This window comes from Gymnoscopelus braueri, assembly GCF_963280865.1.
Source record: "Gymnoscopelus braueri genome assembly, chromosome: 19".
Taxonomy (NCBI): Eukaryota; Metazoa; Chordata; class Actinopteri; order Myctophiformes; family Myctophidae; genus Gymnoscopelus; species Gymnoscopelus braueri.
Window position 1 is genome coordinate 31,142,214 of NC_137621.1, and position 20,886 is coordinate 31,163,099.

General features: G+C 39.1%; 3 protein-coding genes across 3 annotated transcripts in view; 2 read left to right on the top strand and 1 right to left on the bottom strand.

Annotated features, from left to right (window-relative positions):
- rps6ka5 (ribosomal protein S6 kinase, polypeptide 5) overlaps positions 1 to 2,197 on the bottom strand; it is a 31,658-nt gene extending 29,461 nt beyond the window's left edge. The window contains exon 1 of the mRNA XM_080414783.1: positions 1,894 to 2,197. Coding sequence (XP_080270909.1) covers positions 1,894 to 1,963 — 70 coding nt within the window. The 5' untranslated portion in view covers positions 1,964 to 2,197. The remainder of the gene's footprint in view (positions 1 to 1,893) is intronic.
- Positions 2,198 to 4,391: 2,194 nt separating this feature from the next.
- Positions 4,392 to 15,552, top strand: hadhab (hydroxyacyl-CoA dehydrogenase trifunctional multienzyme complex subunit alpha b). Its single transcript, XM_080413201.1, has 20 exons — positions 4,392 to 4,525; positions 5,572 to 5,613; positions 5,715 to 5,785; positions 5,894 to 6,027; positions 6,578 to 6,716; positions 6,790 to 6,909; positions 7,019 to 7,121; positions 7,604 to 7,726; positions 7,820 to 7,938; positions 8,176 to 8,232; positions 8,345 to 8,454; positions 10,153 to 10,287; positions 10,568 to 10,739; positions 10,938 to 11,024; positions 12,335 to 12,475; positions 12,668 to 12,736; positions 13,032 to 13,227; positions 13,395 to 13,509; positions 14,249 to 14,394; positions 14,910 to 15,552. The coding sequence occupies exons 1-20, from the start codon at positions 4,459 to 4,461 to the stop codon at positions 15,053 to 15,055; spliced, it is 2,292 nt and encodes a 763-aa protein (XP_080269327.1). The 5' UTR covers positions 4,392 to 4,458; the 3' UTR covers positions 15,056 to 15,552.
- A 503-nt stretch (positions 15,553 to 16,055) lies between these two features.
- On the top strand, positions 16,056 to 20,886 carry LOC308074865 (kinesin-like protein KIF3B; the record flags this gene model as incomplete). Its single annotated transcript, XM_080414362.1, has 8 exons — positions 16,056 to 17,459; positions 17,586 to 17,687; positions 17,865 to 17,987; positions 18,253 to 18,371; positions 19,334 to 19,450; positions 19,711 to 19,825; positions 20,252 to 20,427; positions 20,757 to 20,886. 8 exons carry the CDS (start codon positions 16,056 to 16,058, stop codon positions 20,884 to 20,886), a joined length of 2,286 nt encoding a protein of 761 aa, XP_080270488.1.

Consider the following 20,886-nt stretch of genomic DNA (forward strand, 5'->3'; position numbering starts at 1 on the left):
ACACAAATAATCTACTTTGTGTCTCCTACCGGATACATTAGCCGGCAGGAGACGGGAATCAAATTATTAGCTTAGGAATGCGACAAAAACAAAAAAGAATCCATGGATTCAAGGCTTCATAGGGTGTACAATTGATAGAAAATAAGTCATTTTTTGGGTGAACTCCTCCTTTAATACTTTTCAATAAAGGACTTGCACTGATAAAAGATGCAATGAAAATAGGAATTTTGAAATTAATTATTAATTATAAGTTCATTTAATTATATCTATGATGTGGGAAATTTTAAATGTGTACATTTCCCAAGGCCAGCCCAATTTATTTCTCCAAGAAGTTCAGCGTAAGATTAGCCATTGGCACAGTTCGGTACTCAGGCTGCTGTGTGAAATTATGATAACAATGACAACTAGACTATCTGCATATTTAGGGCAGGACAGTAAATGGAAGGGGGGTTTAGCTCTGCATGTTGGTGCCTGAATGAAACCAGTGGTGTAACTCAGTGATTCTCAACCTGTGGGTCGGGACTCCCAGGGGGGTCACCACCACATGATTTGGGGGGGGGGGTCCCCAGATGACAGTGAAGTGACAATTTAAGGACTTTTAAGACCTAAGACCTTTTTAATACCTAAAAGAAAGAAGAAAAAAAGACCAATACTGCATCAAAAGTAATTAACAAACTATAGTACTATACTATTAAAACTGGTCAGACAAATTGTCAAATAATATAAGAAAAAGGCAAACATTTTGAAAAAAGCTGATCTACAAGCTAAGTGTGAGCTTGTAGATCGGCAATTTTCACAATATTTATCTGTGGAACCAAGTCAAACTAAATGTAATGCCTCAACTCAATTATAAATGATTATTTTGTGGCGGTCCCCAGTTCAAATTATTTTGGGGGTCACAGCCTGAAAAGGTTGAGAACCAGTGGTGTAAGTGTAACTGAAACTGCATTCAGCAAGCCTCTGTGTTAAGTACAGGACTAGGCTACAGAGTGTTCTCTTCTACACAGTCAGTCATTATTACACAAACATCTGGGAGATGCTTGCACTGGCTTGTTTCCTGTCACGGTATGATGTTTTGGTGGATGCATCCATTACCTTCCAATTGCATGTTATAATTGAACAGTGACCTATTTATAACCAAATTAAATCAATAAGTCTTCTTTACTCAGTTTGAGACATGGAATGAGAAATAAAACCATGGTCTGCGTGCATATATATATATATATATATATATATATATATATATATATATATATATATATATATATATATATATATATATATATGCCCATTTTGTGTTTTTCACGTGAATCAACATTACATGCTACAGCTAGTAAACCTGGCGTTATTCTTATGACTGTCCACTCCCCTCTATCTGAGTGGAGACATCGCCGTTAGCTAGCTGTTCACTGAATCTGAATGCATGTATGTGGTGGTTTAAGTAAGTTATCTAACGACATGTCCGCCAAGTCGCCAACAAAACTCTTTTCTGTTTTCTGTCTCCCTATATTGTTCGATTATTATGATTTGCAGACTACGGTTAAAGTCACTAGCTGTGTTAACTAGGTTAACAGACAGTATATTAGTAACAAGGTTAGGTAACCGTTTGCTTGCCAGAAAGCTAGGAAATCCTGACGTTAGTGAACCGTCCACACGGTTCACTAACGTCAGGATTTCCCTGCCTTTATTGGACTTTGCCATAAGAGGAAGGAACACTAATGTTGTGGATAATTGCAAACGCCCATCGATGGGGAAAAGATAATATGCCTCTACTATAGCTTAACGCGCTATCGTTTATCTTGTCACACGTGTCACCACAAGAAGAAGAAGGGACGGACAGGACAGGTAAACACGGGCTGATCAAGTGCACGGCTGGCTGGCAGCCAAACTCACCATGTTTTAGCTCATGTTTCACAGTAACCAGGTCACCTTCTCTGGACGATCCCTCCATCGGGGATGGCATCGTTATTCCCTATTCCACTTATGCCGAGACACCTTGCTATTCACACTAGCAAGTCAGTTGATTGCAATATCAACATGAAAAACAGACGAATTTAGCGAGGTACGCTAACGCATTTGCATTAGGAATCAAACTTGAAAAAACTAATAATACAAAGATAAAATTTGGCAGAATATTGCAAGATCTAACGTAGCAGCACGAAAATGCAGCGCAAGGAAACACTTGCTTTTACCACCACTACCACTACCCAGTGTTGCCATATTTTGCGAGAGAAACAAGCAACCAGGTCTATGAAAACAAGCCCAAAAGAAGCGACATGAACACTTTAGATTGGCTATTTGAAAATAGCCGATCTACAAGTTCACTGAAATTGTTGATCTGCTATTTTAATTAAATCTTGAAGAAAATGTGGAATTTTTTTAACAACATTTTAACAACACAAATCTTGTATGGGGGTCCCTGGCATAATATATTTTCAGATGGGGGGTCTGCAGACAAATACATATTCATTTGGGGGTCCTTGACATGAAAATGTTTGAAAATGGCTTAATCTACTTTAGGAGGAAAGCCCAAATATAGTCAGGGGATATTAGCAGGAAAATTTCCAATCTTGGAATAAATTCCGTACCAAAAAAAATCTTCACCAATGTGTTTGTAAAAGTGTCTAGAAACACATCTCACAAAGACTGAAATGCTGTTTCCCTAGGGGAATTTTTGACAGCTCCTGAAAGTTTCACCATAACCTTATGCAGGGGGGGGGAAAAATCAAATTTTAATTCTGTTTTAAGTATTATGTGAGAGGGCAAACTAGGGTGTTTTTATGATTCTGAATCAATTGCAAGCATTTGTTTTGCACCAAAACCACTCCTTGGGCTAAAAACAGCCCAATCTCAATGGGCTTTTTACACAAAAAGTATACCTGGAAAAGGATGGCTATGGCCGTTTTTAGCCCAATGAGTGGTTTTGGTGCAAAACAAATGGTTGCAATGGATTCAGAATCATAAAAACACCCTAGTTTGACCCCTCACATGCTACTTAAAACAGAATTAAATTTCTTTTTTTTTCGTTATGGTTGGTACCCCAACTTTCAGGAGCTGTCACAAATTCTCCTAGGGAAACTGCATTTCAGTCTTTGTGATATGTGTTACTAGACACCTTTACAAACACATTGGTGAAGATTTTTTTTGGTAAGGAATTTATTCCAAGATTTTTTTAATATCCCCTGACTAATAAGCAGCTACACTTTAGAAACAAGCCCAAATAAACTGCAACCCGCAACTACCAATATTTACAAGCAACTTACCAGAAAAACAATCCCAATGTCACTTATAATAAGCCGACATGGCAACACTGCCACCACTACCACTACCATCGCAACCACGCAGCCATACAGCGACGATTGGGGTTGCTATGTGAAAAGGTACCCTGTGATTGGCTGTTTTTTGGTGTCGATCACACGTGGACCGCCTCCGTCAAAGGAATTCCCCTCTACTACACCCATTGGTTGAATATTTGATGTTGTTATCATAGTTGACGATAGATGGCAGCGTTGGATAGCAATAAAGATCAATGATGAATAAATTTGAAAGTCACCAGAATCACAACTACAATTCCCATAATCCAACATTATATTGGTATAGGGTAAGTGATATTTTTTGGTCAAAACAAAACGTTTTTTTTGAAAAAAATAACTACTAAAGTTTTCAAATAATTGTAGTGGAGTAAAAGTACAATATTTGCCTCTGAGATGTAGTGCAATAGAAGTAAAATTACTGAAAATTGGAAATACTCCAGTAAAGTAAAAAATACCTAATTTGTTTTTGTACAGTAGTTGAGTAAATGTACTTAGTTACTTTACACCACTGGCACTGTCAGTATCACACCACAACCAATCAGCCGCTGGATCGTTCTCCTAACAGCCAATTAACTGCGAGTCCGCTCTACGATCAGCCAATAGAGCGTCGCAGTTCCCGCCCACTTCCTGTTTTTTTTGGTGCCGGAAGAAAAAACTCAATGCATTTTTCCATTGACATTTCCAAAAATATTTATATCTATTAATTTAAGCCTCGAATCAAGCCATCATGACATGACATGAATCATGACCATAAACGTTTGATTCTGTGATTTTTTTTTTGTTGAAAACGGCAAAACAAAGGGTATTTATTAAATATAGTATATCATATAATTAAATATAAAATAAAAAAAAATCACAGAAAAAAAACGTTTTATGGTCATTATTCATGTCATCTCGTGATGGCTTGATTCGAGGCTTAAATTAATAGATATAAATATTTTTGGAAATGTCAATGGAAAAATGCATTGAGTTTTTTCTTCCGGCACCAAAAAAAACAGGAAGTGGGCGGGAACTGCGACGCTCTATTGACTTTGTTCTCGGCTCCGTCTGTCTTCCCGGAAATAAAATCAAGTAATATCAGGCAGGGTCAGTATTATCTGTGTCTGTCAGTCTGCTGTTGATTGTACTTGACCTCCTTTCCAACATGGCTGGTGTTCGAGCCCTTGGTGCACTCTCCAGAATAGCATCAAGAAGATACGCTCTCATTACAGGTACAACAACAGACTTAATTTCTGTGAGGATTACGTTTTTAAAAGAAAAAAAAACACCATAATTTGGGAATAATTAGCCTAGCGGGAAGTTAGCTCAGTGCTGATCGTCTCAATGAAGGCTAACATAAATACCAACCAAGCCTTTGTTTTTATATTATTATTCCACTTATTATTCGCACACGTCTAACAACACAAGATTGTCATGTCAGTGAATACTTCTCCACACATAGGGCTTGAGGACATCAACATTTAACACCTCAAAGTGAAGTTATAGTAGTATGAGCTCAGCTAAGATAGCTGGCTAGTAAAACCAGACTAGAATGGGATCAATTCGCTTTGCAGATTGCAGATCCGGCCAGGGATGGATACGGAAACTGTTTGTGTGCCTGTATGTTTGTGTGCAATTTACAGGATACAGTAGGCGGTCACTAGACCGGATCTGACCACTGAGCAGTTACATAGAACTTAATGTCGGTACATCGGAAAGCCTTGTGAATGTGATGCGAGGTTAAACCAGGTTACCAGGCCCGTGTTTGATAGAAATAACACGTGTGGTATATAGCTTTATTACCGTTAAACGTTCGATTTCTCTATTGGCATTCACTTCAGTCCTTGGTTTAATGATGGATATTGACAGTGATTTTGCTGTGTGGACAATTTGCCATTCATTTTCTATGTGGGAGGGAGGCGGGGAATGTAGGTGAGAGGGCACGTTTCAGTGGATTTGCATGCGGTGTCCTGACTGGGAGTTTTTTCAGGTCATAACACAGAACTGTCAGTCAGTCTGAGTGCCAGTTCAGGAGTTGTCCCAGCCAGGATGTGATACTTCATAACAGTTGTGCTGCAGGGCTATATTCGTCATTTGTCATTTGACAGCCAACACAGTCAAATCATGTAACCCTGAGAGTGTACAAATGTAAACAATTTGGTTAAATTTGTACACTGAATCTGATTTACAAATGGATAAAATGTTTAGATTTATTTTACTGTGAAACAGTCCTTGTTCTGTGATTGCAGTGTACTTATGATGTACCTTTTCCTCACAGGCACTACTTATCGTACCTTCTCAGTTGCACCTGCCATGCAAGGTAATTTAAAATCATATGAACTCAATCATATGCTGTTGACATACGGTACATTTGGTTAACTTTCTATCTCACTGCACATTACTTGTCTTGTATACTTTTAGCCAGAACTCACGTAAGCTATGAAGTCAAAGACGATGTTGCTGTTGTTCGGATCAATGACCCAAACTCCAAGGTATGAACCATTGACTGCATATAAGCAGCACAAATGTAATGATGGTGGTTGTCATTTAGGACCTGTGTACCTAACCATAGAAGTTAACTGTCTTTTATGTATTTTCAGGTCAACACTTTATCTGTACAAATGCAAAAGGAGATGACAGAAGTTATGGAGGAGATATGGGGAAACAATGCCGTTCAAAGTGCTGTTCTCATCTCCTCAAAGCCTGGTTGCTTCATTGCAGGAGCTGACATTAAGTAAGATCTTAACCTTAAATAATGTATCCAAATTAATTATTTGTATAATTATTTTAAGAATATATATTACCTAAATTTCTGCTACTTGCCATGTTTAAATGACACTCCTCTGATTTCTGTACATCTGCTGCTTTTTTTTTGTTGTGATATGCTCTCATCAAGTTATCTAGACTAGTGTATTGAAATGAGTAGTGTGGCATGAAGATAACTTATTTATTTACATAGATACATATAAACAACTTTGACTTGGAAAATATTTGGAGAATAGAAATAATGTATAGAATGGATATTTCAATTCAGTGTTGTGCTTCCATGTCAGACATGGAAGAGGGTGTAATCAATCCATGGGGACCTCTGCGATGCTTTGTTCCATTATGTAGATGCATTGGTTATGTTAATGGTAGTTATTATTTATGAGCATCATTGAGTCCACCAGAAAAGTAAGTGGTTGTGAAGATGGAAGTAGGGTACTTATTACCTATCTAAACTTTTATGTATATTTATGGGAGTGTCTAAAATGTTGTTTTAATGTCCTTCCAATTGTCTGCAGTATGATCCAGGCCTGCAACAGTGAAGAGGAAGTGTCCAAACTGTCTCGGGAAGGGCAAATGATGTTTGAGAAAATTGAGAAGTCTCCCAAACCCATTGTTGCTGCCATCAATGGTTCTTGCTTAGGTGGCGGCCTAGAGGTGATGAAAAGCTCTTTTAAAAGTTTAACAATTTATTTTAATGGACATTATCTAATTGTAAAATATATTTCAGTTTGCCATCGCATGCCAGTACAGAATTGCAACTAAGAGCAAGAAGACAGTCCTTGGCACCCCCGAGGTGATGTTGGGGCTTTTACCTGGAGCTGGAGGGACACAAAGACTCCCTAAAATGGTTGGTTATACCACTTGAGAGTTGAGAAAATTCTCGTGATCCCATGTATTCTCTACCACCACCACCAGTCTCTTAGTATAACAAAGCGAATATTGTTATTGTCTTTTAGATTGGACTTCCCAGTGCCTTTGATATGATGTTGACTGGCAGAAATATTCGAGCAGATAAAGCCAAGAAGATGGGGATCGTAGATCAGCTTGTAGACCCGCTTGGTAAAGCCCTATACCTAATTCTTGCATTTATTGTTAGTTCGAAATTCTACTTGTGAGTAATGTCAAGCTGTGTACCTCAGTAGTGCAAGCCGTGACCAGTACAGCATGTCCTTCAAGTGACCGTGGTAATTAATCATTTCATTTAAAAGAATACAGTTTTTACAAAAATATGAATTCCATAATAATTGCCCTTTCAACTCGCTGGAAATGTGCTTTTGAGACTCCTCCAGAACCAGTCCTTTAAGAGTAGAATCACATTTCCTATATTAACTTTACACTAAAAGGTAAGAAGTCTGGTCAGACACAAATGGCGTGAACTAATGTATAATTATACCCTCAATCAGTGATTTTCAACAACTGTCATAATTATGAAGTTTAAATTGGGCATAAAGCCTAATCTGGCCCTCATGTGCATCATTTGGTTAACTTAAAATATTCGAATTAATTGTTTTAATGCTTCTATTTTCTATGTTGTGTTTTAGGCCCTGGCCTGAAGGGGCCAGAGGAAAGGACAATGGAGTATCTTGAGGAAATTGCTGTTGAATGTGCCAGAGGAATTGCCAATAAGAAAATCTCACTCTCCAAACCAAAAGGCATGATGCAGAGTAAGTAAAAACTGAACTGAAAAGTAGCTTTCTCTTTATGATCAAAGCAAATGAAGAAATTAACCAATTGAGTTATTTTTCTTTTCTCCATAGAGCTTCAGGACTACGTTATGAGCTATGAGATGGTGCGGAATCAAATTTACAAAACTGTCCATGGAAAAGTTATGAAGCAGAGCAAGGGACTTTACCCAGCACCCCTCAAGATCATAGATGTAAGTTTAAAGTTTTTTATAAGCTCTCGTTTTTAACTATTGTGAATTAACATTTTTGTCATACAATATCCTCTGCCCTATTCTCTTCTATGAAAACCCTACATTATCCATGTACTTGCTTGCTTGCTTTTTTGTCTTGATAGACTAGAGCACTACATTTGGCTGTCTTTAGTTCCTTTTCAGTTCTAGTCCAGAATTTGCCCCTTAAGACTTGAAATTATTATATTTGTTTTTCAGTCTGTAAAGGCTGGAGTGGAACAGGGTCCCACTGCTGGATATCTCGCTGAATCTCAGGTGAGGGGGAATCGCATTTCTTTTTCTACATAAACAAATGCACTTATTCATTTAATAAATATACTGTGGTGGCTGTTGTAACAAATTTCCACGTTTTTGTTTGTATTATTAGAACTTTGGTCAGCTGGCAAGAACCAGTGAGTCAGCAGCCCTCATCGGCCTTTACCATGGCCAAGTTGCCTGCAAGAAAAACCGCTTTGGAACCCCTGCAAGAGATGTGAAGTAAGCTAATGTAAAGAGACTTGAAGGGGCCTATTTTGGGGCAGGCGGATTGGTGTGAGGCTTGCAGCGAATAGGTGAATTGACCATTTCCAGAGCTGAAGTGGTGTGATTTTCCCTGCCTGCATGTGTTTGGTATTTTGGGGACTCGCTGTGCACCGTATGTGGGAAAAGTGCAGTAGGGGATTTGTTTTGTGTAAATCAGCAGTGCACTGCAATTTTGGGGTCAACAGTGATCAGGATTTGTGCCGCCTGCCTGCTTGGACCAGGTGTAGCGAGATGCATGCTCGTCCTTTGCTATTTTTGCACACTTAGGTTGGGTGCAAGCACATCCAGATACTGTAGAAGTTTTGACGTACCATTCATTTTGGTAGGAATACCTCAAGTTGGGGAAATATTTCAGGATGTTTTTATGCATTCTAACCCAAACATTACAATGAATAAATTCTTGCATCCAACAAAACATCGATATTGCTTTTTCCTTTATAAAAAGCTTACTGATTGGTCAACTAGATTATTTCACATAATGCCTGTTTCAGGTTCTGTTGGGACATCATTGACTGTTTCTTAAGATGCTTGTGTAGAGTTTAAAACAGGGAACAGAAACATGTACTGTTCATGCCATTGAAGGAGAGTCCAGTGGACTGTGCAGGCATATAGAAGACAGTATACTTTTTTTAGTCCAGATTACTGAAAGCATACTCAGCTTATGCCAGCCCAAATTCATAGACAACATTTCTCATGGTCAGGTATGCAAACATATTTTTTTGGTGGATCTTGGGATCCACATGGGAAAAGTGTGGCTCCAATACGGACTTCAGACTTGATTTGGCCAGCATTTGACGTCAGTCATCCATGACATAATTATCTATGATGTCTGACTACAAATTTGGGCAAAGTTTCACCCTGATTAGTGCCCAACTTTTAAAAATGTAAGTTAATTATTTAAAAAAAAGTGGAGGTACTTTTGTGGCTTACTGGCACATTGGTCAAGCGGCTTGTGAGATTAACTCCGGACAGACAGACCCTCTTCTAGAGCCATGGCGTAAAAATTGCTGCAAGAACTTCCTGGGCAGACATCTGACCAGGGCCTGCTTTATGTCCACACTGACCTAAAGTGAACCCTTAGCAGATGTCTGCCCAGGAGGTCAGTTTTATTTGGCGATTATGAACTGCGCTGAGAAACGCTTCTCATAGGACCAGTGCCAGATATAATATCTGCATTTCTTATTTCCTCCCAAGATAATTTTACATCGTCTGCTATTGGTGGTCGGTTTGAGATTCTGTATATTACCGCCCACACATGAATATATGTTTGATCTTGGGAGGAAAAAAAAAAATATATATATTTTTTTTTTCCTTCCATACGAAAATTGCCAGTACAACCTTGCACTGAGTGCAGTGCTCTGCTCCTAAAGCTAATGAAAAGCATTACTTTGAATGGTCATGACTAAATCCACCTGCAACACACCCAATAATGATAATTTGAGCCTAATCCAACCCACGCCGTCACTTTACCCTTCTCAAGTCCAGAAAATACCACACGTCATGCACCACCCACCAAGCTATTGACAGTGTTGCACACCACTTTGTCTGTGTCCCCAAAATATGGCATGGAATTTCACAATCCTTAGTTACCATTTCAAGTGGTTGCTTAGCTAAGTGTCTGTTTTTGTGTCCGTTTTTATTATTATTGAACAGAACACTGGCCATCTTGGGAGCAGGTCTGATGGGGGCTGGCGTTGCCCAGGTAACAGTGGACAAAGGTGTGCACATAATCCTGAAGGACACCACTGTGGAGGGATTGGCAAGAGGACAGCAGCAGGTCTACAAAGGGTGGGTTTCAGAGACCAAATTATGTTATCTTGTCTGTTATTTAAGTGTACATTGATTTAGAATGTTGATCAAAGAGTTGCATCAAATTGATGGCATTTTTCGAAAATTGTGTGTTATTTTCTTTTTAATGCCATGTCTTCAATCCCTCAGTTTATTATACTTATAGTATATCAGGTCTCATGTATATAACTTGAGTAGGTAGGAGTGAGCAAAGTAGGAAATTGTATGGTTTTCGTTGAATCACCTCTGAATAATAAATGTATACTTCTTTTTTTACCAGGCTTAATGACAAGACCAAAAAGAAGAACATCACATCCTTTGAGAGGGACTCCATACTTTCCAACCTGACTGGCCAGTTAGAGTACAGTGGGTTTGAAAAGGCCGACATGGTTATTGAAGCTGTGTTTGAGGACATCAACATTAAACATAGAGTCATAAAAGAGGTTGAGGCTGTAAGTAACTTCATAGTAACTTCATGCCATATTATGTCCTGTGCTTTAACAGGAAAGGACTTTTATATGGTGGAATTGTCATATAAGTATTAGTTCCTAAAAATAAAATAAAAGTTGTATTAAGCTTTAATTTAAATATTTAATTTTTGATGCTTAATTAATATTTAAGCTATTAATCCACTAAACCTTTGTTTGCAGGTGATTCCCCCACACTGTATATTTGCCACCAACACATCTGCTCTACCAATTAAAGATATCGCTGCTGCCAGTAAGAGACCAGACAAGGTGGGTAATGGTAATCTCTAGATATGAATATTATGTTAATATAATTTTTACAAATTTGTTTTCTTTGCACTCTTATTTATGTGATCATTTACCTTATCGTTTGACTAGGGTTCATGCCATTTACTTTGATCTTACATTTATCTAGATAAGCTTCTGCTAAATGCCCTAATTGTAAATGTGGCCACGAATCCCTTTGCTTATATACAGTACATACAATTATAATCACTTTGATCGCCAGGCACAATAATTGTACAGGAATTGTCTTTGTGACAATGGGATGAGACAGATGCATATCGTCGGTGTCCGGGACGAACCAGCTAACTCCATTTTCAGCTTTTTTTTTTTTTCATAAATCAACACTATTGAACACCCTTTACGTCTGTGTAAAAAATCTAAACATTTGAACCAATGAAAAGTATTAAAAAGCACCTCTGACGAAACCTCCCAACTCCATTGGATCCTCAAACTGTCCGTCAAAAACAAACAACTCCCCCTCTCTACTCTGCTGCAGCCTTTTCACAACACAGAACATAGCTGCGCAGTGAAGGAGGAGGAGTATCACGTAAACAAACTCCCCGTAGTCTGTTAAAACTATGCAGTGTACCTGTTTATCAAACTTAGCACTGACGCTAATGTTATGAAAACAAGTAATTATATTTCTAAAATCTATGAAGTGTTTAATGAAGAGAGCAATGTGACAAGAAGAAAGGAGTTGATAGCATTTCTGTCGCGACTCGCGCTAGTTCTACTGAAACTCCAATTCTGTGAACCCCTCTTTGTAAAAGTTATTGTAATATTTAAAGTCCTGTTTATTATTGTTGGCCTATATAAGTGTCATGAAGCATCGGGGCATTAATTCACACGTTGTTGTGATGCATTGTGAGCTTGGAGATCCATTGTTAGCTTTTGGAAATTTGTACCCTTTTGAAACCTCTCCCTCAGCAGCAAGTGGAGCTGTTGTTTGGACACCTAGCCCCATTTCAGCTTGATTTCTGCTCGTCTGAAACTACTATCTCCACTTGCGCTGGATTTGGGTAAAGTGGTGATAATATAATGACATATGCAAGTATCTGACGATGTATAAAGTCACTATACCAACTTTGATGAGGCAGTATTGCTTTGTTTTAAAAATATAAGGTTTTCTTCATTTCCTGAAAAACGTATATTTTGTTTTTTCGTTTCCTGAACAATGAGCGTTTTGGAGTTAGCAGGTTCGGGCTGGACAGAAGAGATATACAAGGTTGAAGTCTTAGAGCCAATACTGACATTGGCATACTTTTTAATGGCCTTCTGCTTTTCCGTGCCCCTAGGTCATTGGAATGCACTACTTCTCTCCAGTGGACAAGATGCAGCTCCTGGAGATTATCACCACTGATCAGACCTCAAAGGACACTACTGCCTCTGCTGTGGCAGTGGGCCTGAAACAGGGCAAAGTCATCATAGTTGTGGGGGTGAGATAAATACTGCAGCTTCTTGTTAGCAAGATTGCAAGTAAATGTCTCATACGATTTGATATTTGCCAGCAAAGTAGTGATGTTTCTGAGGAATCATGTGTCTTTAAAGATTCAACGAGACAAATTGGGTAGAAATTGAACAGCAACTAGGAAAGCATGTTTTGACTTCTCTGATTTTGTCTTCTATAGGATGGACCTGGATTCTATACTACAAGGTGTTTAGCTCCCATGTTGGCTGAAGCAGTGAGAGTACTTCAGGTTAGTAGTGTCAGAGGGTGAAACCCAGCTACAAAGTTAAAATAAGTTGTAGCCTCTCTCATATTGCTTACTGAATGTATGAGTGTTGAGTAAATGGAAGTGCTTGATGACTCGATTACATACCATTACCAAGACAAACTAAATGAACAACAAAAGATGGAGTACACTGATTGTAATAACAAATCACACTCAAGTTTAGGGGCACTTTTATATCCTTGCACTTACTTTTTATGTTGGGTTTCTGTCTTTTTGAGTATTTCCTTTTTATTTGTGTACTTATTTTTTGTACTTCCAGGAAGGAGTTGACCCCAAGAAGCTGGATTCTCTAACCACAGGCTTTGGGTTCCCAGTTGGTGCAGCAACATTGGCTGATGAAGTCGGCATTGATGTTGCTGCCCATGTGGCAGAGGACCTGGGTAAAGCTTTCGGCTCTCGCTTCGGTGGTGGAAATGTGGAAGTCCTTAAAACCATGGTGGACCTGGGATTCAAGGGTATGATCCTTCTACCTGAAGGACTGTAATTATATATTAACTACATAACATATTTCACATTTGAAATCTATATCAGTTGTAGATCGCATGATTGTTTTAAAAACCAGAACAAGTAATGTAGAGTTGCATAAATGTATTAATCCTTACCATGTCTTTTTAATCCAAAGGTCGTAAATCAGGAAAGGGTTGTTATGTCTACCAGCCAGGCCTCAAAGTCAAAGATGTCAACCCCGATCTTGACGAAATCCTGGAGAAATACAAGATGACACCAAATCCTGCTGTGTAAGTTAACATTGGATAATTGATATACTGTATGCTGCATCTCTTTATCTACCTTTGCTTGAGCCTTGATTACGCCTGGTCATCATGGCTTCGACTTAATCACTGGATTTGATTCTTTGTATATTGGCACCACTTAAGGTGGAATTGTATCATAGCAACAGAAAATACTTGTTTCAGGAAATACTTGTCAGGTGTCCGTCAATATATTGGATATAAGGACAACCTCAAACATAGTCCCTGTTAACAGTTTAATCACTGTTCTAAATCATTGCTCTTAATATTAAACTGCATGTAAACATAACTGTAATAAACAATCTGTAGCAGCTGTTTGGAACATATTGTTTGTGTGCTGTTCTTATCAATTGTAAAAGTACAAAATATAAACAAACCCACTTTTCTTTGTTGGTAAGTGGCCATGGTATACCTGCAATAATGCACTCATGATAACATGGAGTTCTTCTCCGGGGGGGTGGCTTTACATGATGAACAGTTTGCAAGATGAACAGTTATGTAGTTAAACTTACAACAATCAGTTGCCCACTCTGCTTCTGTGGAAGAAATAACAGACATTTTAATTATATTTAACAGTAGGTCTGTTTTTAAAAAAATGGATGTCTGTTGAATCTGGCATGATCAATGCCAATTCTATCAAGTCTTGGCATTAACTTTTTGAGTCTGCACATATCTGAATATGTAGCATAAAATGATTTAAAATGATTTTTTTGCTGTCTTCCTTCAGGTCCTCAGATTCTGATGTACAGTATCGTCTGGTCTCACGGTTTGTCAACGAGGCAGTGCTGTGTCTGCAGGAGGGCATCCTCAACAGTCCTGTGGAGGGAGACATCGGGGCAGTGTTTGGACTAGGATTCCCCCCTTGTCTTGGAGGTCAGCGTTCAACTATGTTTCCTGATCACAAGAGCAGCTCTTGTCACTTTTTCTCAGTTTGACATGATTACACATGATGAAAGACTTGCATGAAAGAAGGCTTAAATTGATACTGAAATGTATGGTGCATTTAAGTCTCACCAGCATTTATGAAATTAGTGTATATACTGTATGCAGTGCACAATGATGTAGTATCTACCAGTGGTGAAGTCTAATAGCTTCTTATTCCCGACTTGTGTGAAAATGATGGAATCTATGGAGGTGGTCATGTAGAGTGATGGCTGTTTTGCTGCCATCACTCTACATGACATGTGATTGTCACAAAAACATATATTTATATTACACACATCATAGTCATCCTTTCCTCTTCACAATGGTTCTGCTGCAAAAAATATGCCTCTTGAGGGCGCGCTCATATGGACCAGTGACTGAATGATGCAAGTGTTGACTATTAGCTGCATTTAAATGTCTCCCATCATGTGAAGCAAACCTCATAGTAATCTTCTGTTGTTCAGGTCCATTCCGGTTTGTGGACTCCTTCGGTGCCGACAAGCTGGTGGAGAAGATGAGGAGATATGAAGCAGTCTATGGAAATCAATTCACCCCATGCCAACTATTACTTGACCATGCAAAGGACCCCAGCAAGAAGTTTCACAAGTGAACCTGGACACCATGTGCTGATACGAACTCATGCAGTCCGCCACTAGAACGTGCCTAACATTTGAGTGGATCACAAAAGAGCAAGAAAATAATTAAAAAATACAATGTCCTTTGTCCAAACTCAAGCAGAGAAAGAAAATTATTTCAAAATACAATGTCCTCTGTCCAAACTCAAGCGTTCTGATTGTCACAATTTGTCAGAGATGGATATGGTCTTTTTTTGCACTTTCTTTTTAACATAATTCCTTAAGTTCCTAAAACCAAGAGTTTTGATAGACTAACGGCTTGTTCACACATTACAAATGTTTAAAAAAATGTAGATGCAAAGAAATTCCAAGTTGACACATAAATAAGCAGGCCTATGGTCAGTAGATGTCTATTAATAAGTTGAAGTGACTTTTTTCTTCTTTTTCTTACATTAAAGACTGCTTTTTCTGTGTTGTGGGCACTGATGTATTATATTTGAACCAGTAAATAAAACTTTTGTTATTGAATCAATATGAATATTTGTAATTGGCTATGGGTGTTAATTTGGAGTATTATTTATTATATTTACAGCATTAATATCAGCTGCATCATGGAAAGGTTTTCTGAAATCCAATTTGTTGTGCAAGTCACATGTCTTTTCCATTGTCCGCAGAGTAGGTAGGGTGTGTGCATCGGGTACTAGTCTAGTCTGGGTTGGGCGTGTGTGGGTTTTGACTCTGGCGGAGGCTCATTTCGCAGCATCCTTTTTTTTCATGCATCGTCGCTTGACAGCTAAAGGATGCGAAGGGCGGAGAAAACGCAACGTTCATCAGGACATCCAAACGATACAAACTGGCCTCCGGCGATGGAGAGATGAGGTGTGTCTCGACTGCGTTGACGGCTTTTGCTAAATGAACGTGCATCATAATAACGTTGCCGCACCTGTATACGAGAAAGACGCGCACGATTGAGGTACCGCTGTTTTATATGCTACACAAGGCGTTGAATATTAGTAAGAGGATTGTTAAACCAAAATGTCAAAAACCAAACATTCCGAGGCTGTCAGGGTGGTGGTCCGCTGCCGCCCGTTCAGCACCAGAGAGGAGATGATGGGCTTTGACAACATCCTGGAGGTGAACGATAAACTGGGACAGATCACTATCCGGAATCCGAAAGCACCACCTGATGGGCCAATGAAGGTATTCACATTTGACTCGGTCTATGACTGGAAATCAAAACAAACCGACATTTACGATGATAGAATTAGACCTCTTGTGGAGTCCGTGATACAAGGCTTCAATGGGACTATATTTGCTTATGGACAGACCGGGACAGGTAAAACATACACAATGCTGGGCGTTTCAAACGACCCAGAGAGGAGAGGAATTATACCAAATTCATTTCAGCACATCTTTACACAGATATCCAGAACTCAGAATCAGAAGTACCTGGTGAGGGCTTCATATCTTGAAATCTACCAGGAGGAAATCAGAGATCTTTTATGTAAAGACAACGACAAGAAATTGGAGCTCAAAGAGAATCCTGATTATGGGGTGTATGTGAAAGACCTGTCCTCAGTAGTCTGTAAAAATGCCACAGAGGTGGAGCATGTGATGAACATGGGCAACGAGTCCAGGTCTGTGGGGTTCACAAATATGAATGAGCACAGCTCTCGATCCCATGCCATCTTTGTCATAACGGTGGAGTGCAGCGAGGTCGGGGCAGATGGTGAGGACCACATCCGAGTTGGGAAGTTGAACATGGTTGACCTGGCTGGAAGTGAGCGCCAGAGCAAGACAGGTGCTAAAGGGATGAGGCTGAAGGAGGCAGCCAAAATTAATCTGTCCCTCTCGGCGTTGGGGAATGTAATATCAGCCTTGGCGGATGGGAAGAGCTCTCATGTTCCCTACAGAGATTCAAAGCTGACCCGCTTGCTCCAGGATTCACTGGGTGGCAATGCAAAGACTGTTATGGTGGCAACAGTGGGACCATCGGGCAAGCACCATGACGAATCCCTCACAACGCTGAGGTATGCCAGTAGGGCAAAGAACATCAAGAACAAGCCTCGGATCAATGAGGACCCCAAAGATGCCTTGCTAAGGGAGTTTCAGGAGGAGATTGCCCGTCTGAAATCACAGCTGCAAGAGCGATGTATGCTTGCAAAAGAGAGGAGGAGGAGGAGAAGGCACAGTAAAAGATTGAGTCTGGCTTTCATGGAGGATGAGCTCTTTAAAGAGCGAGAAATAGAGTTGTGGAAGGCTGTTGATGAGGAGCGGGAAGTAGAATACTACCTGAAACATCAGTTTATGGACAACGCTAATGCCAATGCCTGCCAGGGAAGCCCTGAGAAGTGGAAGCAGCTGGGCGAAAAAGTAAGAACAATGGAGGATATGCAAAAGGAACAGGAGGCCCTAGAAAAGATGATTGAGAAATATAAGGTACTGTGCAATAAAATCACTTGCCTTTCACTGTAGTACAGTATCCAACAGATGACATACTGTACCATTGGAACAAAGGAATTCCACATAAATAATTTATTGCATCATGTCTGTCTTTGTTCTCAGGCTATGGAGAGCAAATTATTAGTTGGTGGAAAGAACATAATTGATCACACAAATGAGCAACAAAAAACACTGGAGCTGAAGAGGCAAGAAATTGCAGTGCAGGTAAATTGTGTTATTTGGGGTGTCAAATGTCAATAATATTAACTTAAGAGTCAAATACTGTCTGTGTGACACCAACTTTCTTCACATCTGTGCTGTTCAGAATGTGTGTACTTATTCTCATGTGTTTGTACTGTTTGTTCTGGACCTTGGAGCTGATTTGTTTCTCTGGGTTTATAGATAAGATGTGAGAGGGAAATTCAACAGCAAGTGATGCTGCAGGATGAAGAGACCATAGAAATGAGAGAGACCTTCTCTTCCCTACAGCAGGAGGTGGAACTCAAAACTAAGAAGCTAAAGAAGGTAGGATGACTCACTCACCCATCAATATGTGTCACTCACTGCCCCACATTTAATTAAGTAATACTAGTTTTATTTATGACAACACCACAGAAATCAAAATATATTTTGTTTGTGGCTTGTGCTAAGCCCTTATAAAACAGTTTTACATTCAACCCATTTGATCTGTTTAATTTAACAACTGAGTATTATAATACCCATGTCACTTTAACTTAATGTAACTTAATGTTTAATCACAACCTAGTAAACTATTCCTATGTCCATCAAGATATATGCCAAGCTGCAGCTCGTGAGGGCAGAGATTGGTGATGTAATCGATGAGCATGTTACAACTAGGCAGGAGCTTGAACAGACGCAGAATGAGCTCACCAGAGAACTTAAGTACAAGTGAGTAATGCACACTAGCAAACACACATGACCGTTGATGTGCCACCAGATGGAGTATTACATTTATATTACATTAGCCTTTGATTTTATTCTAATACAGAGCTACAGGGATGACAATGTCTTTTTGTAGGCAATCACAGAAGTTAGTTATTTTGGATAAATAAAAAAGATTTTTAGGACATTTTCTTTCGAAAATGTCCTAACCCCCAAAACAGAATGCTACTCATAGTGGCTCTACTGTACATGTTGGCTCATACTACATTGGCTCATAATTAAATAACAACCCTTGCTTTGTGTGACGAGGACTATTTCACCTAACCATTTCTATATGAATAAAAGCTTCTTGAATAAAAAATAAATAAAAGCAATATAGTCTCTGCAAGTTTTAGTTTTAAACATTTTTAACCACACAAGCAATTTATTGTAAGCATAACAGCTTCACAGTTCACGTTGAGGTATTAACGGGAATATAGAACAAAACTCTCAGGCTGATGTTAGCCGCAGACCTTATTTTCCACTTAAATCCGAAACCGTATGGGATTATAAGGCATTGGAAATCTAGTGAGGGAACCCGAACCCATTGTGAACTTGCTTCTAGGTTTTAGTACTACAGTACAATTTGTATAACGCTGATGTTTCTTGCCCACTCATCTCAACTTATTAAAATGCAGTAAAAGTCAGAACATCACATGCAAATTACAGTTAGGCCTGTTCTGTTGTCCCGTCAAAACATTAATATTTTGTCTCCCACAGTTCATTGATTGGAAAGCCAAAAGAATGCCTTCTGTTATTGGATCGAATTGCAGAGCTAACCACATACATATAATATTTTTCTCAGGTGACAGGTTACAAAGCTACTAATAGACTATGAAGGATTGAATGTCTCCACTTCGAGTGTACAGCATGTCAAATTTACGTCTGCTGTTCACAAAATGACACCTGTCTTTACTTGTTTATTGCAGGTATCTCTTGATTGAGAATTTCATACCTCCGGAGGAAAAGAACAAGATTATGAACAGACTGCATTTTGACAGTGAGGAGGACCAATGGCACATCTGGCCTGTCATTCCATCAGAGAGGTCAGTGATTTGATCTCTCTAATAGTATGTACTGTATATGAACTATGGAGTAATACATTCTGACCCTCCTTTTAATATTTTTGTCTTTATTCAAATGGTAGGAAACGGGTTAAGTAGAATACAATAAAGGAGACATAGTATCGACAAGCTACAATAGGGTCCATTATGGTTCCAGTGATAATGATTTCACCTATTACACCATCTCTTTGTAAAAGAAGGAACATATTTCTAACCCTTGGTTTTCCATGTCTTCATGCCAGTGCACCCACTCAGGTTAGGAAAAGGCCTTGCTCTGTCGTGGGACACAAAAGGCCAATCAGCCAATATGCACAGCTGGCTGTTGCCACAGCAGCAGGGGCCCCATCCAGATACCAGGTTGGTATTTAGTTATTCATGAAAATGGTTTTCAAACTACTGTGAAGTAGCATTTTATAAATGTCTAGGTCAGACTTTTTTTCCTTATTTAACTCATAATAGATACTGTTGTTTACAACTCTGAGTATGCAAATTAAATAGCCAACTATATTGTACAGCTATCTTATATTGAACTTGATCTTAAACACAAACAACAACATTTATGATAATCTTTTATTTAGCCTTGTCTAGATCATGTGATCATTTCAACCACAGCAGCTTGAATCTATAGCATTCATACATTGGATAATGATAGAAGATGACTTTAGCTTTTAGTTTGTCATAAAATTGGAGCAAAACTAAATCTATATGAAACACATTGTGTTTCCTTATAAGCATAGAATTGTGTGAGAAACCTACCAGGTTATTTACCTGTTCTTCCTCCAGGCTGAGAATATAATGCTGTTAGAGTTGGATATGACTCCACCCACAATGTTCACCTTGAACCTTAATGGAGCTCATCTGGAGCGGGTGTTCTCTCCCAGACCGATGAGGGATCTGATCACAAGTGCACCCTTCAGGGAGAGGAATACTGCATCACGAGTCAGGAAGTCCCGATCCTGGTGAGAGAATGGTTTTTAAAGGCAGAATATTAACATGGTAAAAGGTGCCCAGCTTAATGTGTGATGATGACACTGTAATAACCAATTCAACTTTTTAGCTACAGTACATTAATCATGTTTTGAAGAAACATTAAGTGTCTTGCAGAAACAAAAGACACATTAAGTGAACAATGTAAAGTGCAAACTAAGTGGAGGCACAATGTAGAATACTATGATACAGTATGTGGTATATTAACAACCCACTGGCATCCATATGTTTTGTCAGTGTGTAGTTGTTTTTTTGTGTAGTGTCACTAAATTAAGTCTTATTCTGTCGTTATACACTACAGGTATCAAGCACCGCAAGCGCCACAAATCTCATCCTCCTCATCATCCCAGTGCCTCTCTCAACCTCCAAGACAGAGACCATCCTCTGTTGCCTATCATCCACTGGAAGGTGCCAGCGAGACGAGCCCTTGA

Coding starts and splice junctions, on each gene's coding strand:
- hadhab (XM_080413201.1), top strand. CDS start 4,459: ATGGCTGGTGTTCGAGCCCTTGGTGCACTCTCCAGAATAGCATCAAGA. Junction 6,717..6,789: donor GCTTAGGTGGCGGCCTAGAG/GTGATGAAAAGC, acceptor AATATATTTCAG/TTTGCCATCGCATGCCAGTA. Junction 8,455..10,152: donor ACCCCTGCAAGAGATGTGAA/GTAAGCTAATGT, acceptor ATTATTGAACAG/AACACTGGCCATCTTGGGAG.